Source organism: Toxorhynchites rutilus, chromosome 2, assembly GCF_029784135.1.
Source record: "Toxorhynchites rutilus septentrionalis strain SRP chromosome 2, ASM2978413v1, whole genome shotgun sequence".
Taxonomy (NCBI): Eukaryota; Metazoa; Arthropoda; class Insecta; order Diptera; family Culicidae; genus Toxorhynchites; species Toxorhynchites rutilus.
In genome coordinates this window covers 24,809,350-24,814,938 of record NC_073745.1, presented here as the reverse complement: position 1 = coordinate 24,814,938, position 5,589 = coordinate 24,809,350, and the positions used below count along the sequence as shown (strand labels likewise).

Genomic DNA, 5,589 nt, shown 5'->3' with positions numbered 1-5,589 from the left:
ACATTTATTAACTAATTAACGAATTACTACATAAAATTTAAACATTTCTTCAAATACGATAGACACAAGTATATTGATGGACGATTGACGGTACAATGGTTTCAAAAAGATCTCCTCTTACAATACCTATAGTACAATACCCTATTCTTATGAACATTTAAATTTAACTCCGACAAATCTAGTACCACAATGAGTCTACTTGCACTGGTAAGCGTGCGCCGAGAAATACCCAATAGAAACCCTCACCGAGTGGATTCCGTTCACAGCTCTTGAATCCCGGAACATCCTCGCGCACCCTGAAGTGTCTCCGGACTTCTGAAGTAAACAGTGATCTTCTCTTGCGCCATGATGTTCAGTGATCAGCTTCATTATGATTAGTTGAGTTTCCTTCCATTGGCAACAAACAAAGTTTAGCTACAGGACGCTTAAATAGCCCACTTGATGTCCGCACGGTAACTACACGTACTATACCATCCTTTCCAGGGTGTAATTCCTCAATGCGACCTTTCTTCCATAGCATTGGTGGATTATTTCCATCCACCATGATTACCAACATTCCTATATCCAATTTTATTGGTGATTTCCAGTTTTTCGACCTGGCCTGGAGTTGGGATAAATACTCAGTACGCCAACGTTCCCAGAAATCCTGCAATTGCCTTTGCACTAGTTGCCATCGACTTAAACGATTGAGCTGGACCGTGCTATAATCAGGTTCCGGAATATTTTGAAGCGAGTCACCTGTCAGAAAATGAGCCGGAGTCAGAGTTTCCAGATCGGTTGGATCATCTGACATTGGGGTAAGCGGCCGGGAATTTAAACACGCTTCTACCTGGACCAAAAGGGTGCTGAAATCTTCTTGGCAGACCGGATTTTCTCCTAGTACACGTAGTAGATGGAATTTAGCTGAGCGTACCGCAGTTTCCCATAATCCACCAAAGTGTGGGGCTGCTGGAGGAATAAAGTGCCATTGCATCCCTTCGTTTGCACATTCCTTGGAGATAGCATCATGATGTCGCTGATCCTTGAGCAAATCGAACAACTCACGCATTTTATTCTTTGCACCCACGAAATTAGTACCGTTATCGGAAAAGATGTCCGTGCATCGGCCACGTCGAGAAATAAACCGTCTCAAAGCCTGCAGAAATCGTTCAGTCGACAAATCCGTAACATGCTCCATATGCACTGCCTTCGTACTCATACACACAAACAGGGCTACATAAGTTTTTCTTGTAGGTTTTCGGCGTCCATCGCGGATATATACAGGTCCAAAATAGTCTACTCCGGATTTCAGGAATTCTCGACCTACTGTCACTCTTTCCCTTGGTAATTGACCCATTTGTTGTTGGATCAGAATTGGTTTCGCTCGGAAACACCGTTGGCATTGATGGACCACCCTTTTAGCAATGTTTCGGCCGCCTAATGGCCAGAAACGTAACCGAACAGCACTTAGCAGTAATTGTGGACCGGCGTGCAACAACTTTTCGTGATGGTAAACAAAAATCATTGTGGTTATTGGATGCTTAGCCGGTAATACAATTTGATGCTTTGTTTCAGCTCGTTCTTGAGATTGGCTTAATCTCCCACCTACGCGTAGTATGCCGTCTTCCATGATAAAAGGATTGAACCATCGAAGTGATGAATTACGAGGCACTGGTTTGCTGTTCGACAGTGCTCTAATTTCTTGGTTGAACGCCAACCGTTGAACCAAGCGAAACAAAATCATTTCCGCTCCTTTGAGCTCGCTTGATGTAAGGAATCCAAAATTGTGATCCGATTTTGGGTTCCTCTGAAGATCAATTAAACGCACCCAGTACGCCGTTGTTCGTATCATTTTTGTATATGACGAAAATTTCGAGATGTACCAGATGTCGAACTCCGGTTCCACTGCCATCAAACATGCTGCCACCTTACGGCGGACCTCTGGCGGATCCTCGTCAACGACTGTTGGCTGACATGGCCAGTTTTCCTCAACTTCTGTCAACCAGCATGGGCCCTCCCACCACAAGCTGCATTTTCCGATGACATCTGGAGCTACTCCTCTTGAAATTAAGCCCGCTGGATTGGATGTACCGGGAACGTGATTCCATTTTCCTCGACAAGTTTGAATTTTTGCCACCCGATTTGCCACAAATGTTACCCACGTGGTTGGCGTAGCCTTGATCCATTGAAGCACACAGGTTGAATCGGTCCAGAAGAAAATTTTGTGTGCTCGTACTGCTTCCTTCACCTTTTCCATCAATTCGACCGCTAGTACTGCTCCACAAAGTTCCAAGCGTGGCAATGATTGCACCTTCAACGGAGCAACCTTAGATTTTGAAGAAATGAGCCGCACGGTGACCTCGCCGTTCGTGTTAATGCTTCTGATATATATGCATGTGCCATAAGCTCTCTCAGATGCGTCTGAAAAACCGTGTATTTCTATCGAGTTAGCTTCAGATGATACGACACATCGATGAATTTTTATTTCATTCAGAAGTGGTAGCCACCTGTGGAATCTTCGCCATTCTTCTTGCACTTCAGTTGGTAAAGTATCATCCCATTGTAAATGCTTATGTTGTTCATTGCAGAGAGTCCAAAGCTTCTGCATGAAATTTTTGGCCGTTATAATGACCGCACCCAGTAGCCCAAGAGGGTCGAATAGTGTGGCGATAATGGCTAATACCCTTCGTTTGGTGAAGCTTTGATTTGATAAGAGTGGAGGAATTTCGAATTGGAATTTTAAACAGTCAGTCTTAGGCAGCCATGTTAAACCTAACGTTCTTACAGCCTGATCCAGCTCCCAGCTGATTTCATGAATTTCTGGTGATGCGAGTGATTCTTGAGCAACGCCTTCCAATACTGCTGTTACGTTTGAAGCCCATTTTCTCAAAGTGAACCCGCCGCTGGACATCATTTGCTCACATTGTCTTCTTAATTCTATTGCTGTATTGACGTCATCCGTTCCTGTGATTAAGTCGTCGATGTACATATCTTCTTCGACTGCCTTCGCGGCTAGTGGATATCTCTCACGTTCATCAGATGCCAGTTGTTTCAAAGTGCGAGTTGCCAGGAATGGTGCGGGTTTCGTCCCGTAAGTTACTGTGGACAACTCGTACGTTGCAAGGTTTTCATTCTCATCAGCCCGCCATAAAATACTCTGCAGTGGTGCATTCTTGGGATCTATGTTTATCTGGCGAAACATTTTCTCAATGTCAGCCACAATCATCACTTGATAAGTTCGACAGCGAAGGATAATTGCCCTGAGGTCTCGTTGAATAACTGGACCCACGAGCAATGCGTCATTTAAAGAAATACCGTTCGATGTTTTGCATGAGGCATCAAAAACTACTCTCAATTTCGTAGTGGTACTGGACTCCTTTAGAACAGCGTGATGCGGTAGATAACATCGCCTTAATTGATTTGATTGATCCTCCTACACCTTCCGCATATGCCCCCTTTCGATGTATTCTTTCATAAACCTTTGATATTGCTCTCGTAATATATCGTTTCGAGTGAGTCTTCGTTCCACGCTTTCGAAGTGTTTTTTAGCTATTTCCAGTGACTCTCCTAATTTTGATATGATGTCCTCATTTTTTGGAAGTGTCACAGTGTAACGACCATCTGCACTGCGCTGCACTGTGCGCTGGAATGATTCCTCACAGCATGATTCCTCAGGTGAGTAGTTGGTAGTTCCTACTTCTTCGCAGGACCAAAGCCGAGTTATAAGCTCCTCTAATCGATCTGATATTGCCATGTTGCAACTAATGCGTGAAATTGGTTCTTCTGATGCCATTTCTCCTGATACCACCCAGCCAAACACAGATTCTGTAAGTCGTGGTAAACTGTCTCCTAATGATATTTCATTTCCCGTTTGGAAGAAGCTGAAGAATGATTGTATTCCCAACACTAAATCGACGCTACCAGATTGATAAAATGCTGGATCGGCCAGTTCGATGCCGTCGGGCATGTTCCAGCGTTTCATTTGTACTGTTGCACTTGATAGGTTGACTGTCACCCGAGGAAGAACTAGGAAACTCATTTTTTGCGCATACGGAGATGTTCGAGATCGAATTGTTGCATGTACTTTATGCTTTACACTTGTTGCCACACCGCCAATTCCCACTATAGAGACATCTACCTTTGTTCTGGATATTCTCATACGCTGGCATAATCTCTCCGAAACAAAATTGGATTCTGATCCTGAATCCAACAGCGCTCGTGCATGGTACTTCAGCCCACAATTGTCTTCGATTAGCACTAGAGCTGTAGCTAAGAGAATTTTCGAAGATTGATTAACCGATGTTGTTGATGAAGCTGAATTTGTTGCCGCCATGTTTGCAACCCTTGAGTGTAATCTCTGATTTGCCGTGATTTCACCTGCTTCGCATGAGTTTCTGGTGCTACGTTCACCTTCTGTTTTGAAACATTCCATGGTGTGGTGTCGACCCTTGCAGTTACGGCAGGAATTTTTCGATAGACATTCCTTTGCCTGATGGCCCTTTTTAAAACAATTCCGACACAGATTGTTGGAGCGTAAAACTGATTCCTTACTCGCAATTGACGGTGACCGGAATAAATCGCCACAGTAAACAACTGCAACAGAAACAACCGCTTAGAAAAAGTGTAGTAGGCTAGAAATATTTGGCGCGGGAAAAACATCATGTGCCTCACATTTCTATTATAAATTTATTCTCTTGTTCTCGTTTTTCGAAATTTATTCTGAGGACAATGTAATGGGGACGAAGTCCCCATTTGGCGAGGATAAGGAATCGAGGCGGCCCATGCCGCCAAGATGACGCAATCCGAGTCCACCGCCGACCCGCCGTCGGAAGCGGCGGTGTCTCGCACGCAAACCTGGGATCCACTGATTGCCCGGTTAGTTTGAAACATAGGATACGATCCTTTAGCAATGTCCGACCGAGCTCTAGCGAGCGTCGGACGGTATACGTCTGCCCGGGGCGTTACGTTTGCCTGGGGCGATACGTTTGCCCGGTTAATTCTTGTTTTGAAATACAATACCGCGCCACAATATTTATAGCCTACTACACATTTTATAAGCGGTGGTTTCTGTTGCAGTCGTTTTCTGTGGCGATTTATTCCGGGAACCGCAATTGACATGCGCTGGAAGGTGGGACACAAATAAAGCCAATGTGTATCGGGACATGCAGGACATTTCCCGCTTATATGTGGAGCAGCATGGTGACTGACGCGTATTGGGGTTAGCCCCTTTCTAATAACTGCGGTTTGCTCGTATTTATTTTCCGATGATTTAGCAGGGAGCGCTTCCAAAATTCGCACACGTCGCTGCAGAAATTCGATGAGTTCAGGAAGCGTATCTTGCTCTCTCGTAGAGGAAAATTCCTCCCACCCTCTTCGTGTGTATGGATCCAACCGGGAACTGAGAATGTTCACCAGCAGTAAGTCTTTGAAATCTGCTGGTTGTGTTATCTGATCCAACGTGTTAACGATTTTCTCAAATCCTTCCAGTAATGAGCGCAATTCTACGACCGATTCCTTGACTATAGTTGGTAGTTTGAATAGTGCTTGCATCTGTTTCTTCTTCAATAGTTTGCTGTTATTATAACGCTTGAGCAACAATTCCCAGGCAAT

General features: G+C 44.5%; 2 protein-coding genes across 2 annotated transcripts; both read right to left on the bottom strand.

Annotated features, from left to right (window-relative positions):
- Positions 1 to 352: 352 nt before the first annotated feature.
- On the bottom strand, positions 353 to 3,181 carry LOC129765608 (uncharacterized). Its single transcript, XM_055766020.1, has one exon. The coding sequence runs from the start codon at positions 3,179 to 3,181 to the stop codon at positions 353 to 355; it is 2,829 nt and encodes a 942-aa protein (XP_055621995.1).
- A 231-nt stretch (positions 3,182 to 3,412) lies between these two features.
- On the bottom strand, positions 3,413 to 4,312 carry LOC129765607 (uncharacterized). Its single transcript, XM_055766019.1, has one exon. The coding sequence runs from the start codon at positions 4,310 to 4,312 to the stop codon at positions 3,413 to 3,415; it is 900 nt and encodes a 299-aa protein (XP_055621994.1).
- Between the last annotated feature and the right edge of the window lie 1,277 nt (positions 4,313 to 5,589).

What these genes read in the sequence shown, in the direction of transcription:
- LOC129765607 (XM_055766019.1), bottom strand. Translation starts at nt 4,312, where the DNA reads ATGGCGGCAACAAATTCAGCTTCATCAACAACATCGGTTAATCAATCT.
- LOC129765608 (XM_055766020.1), bottom strand. Translation starts at nt 3,181, where the DNA reads ATGTTTCGCCAGATAAACATAGATCCCAAGAATGCACCACTGCAGAGT.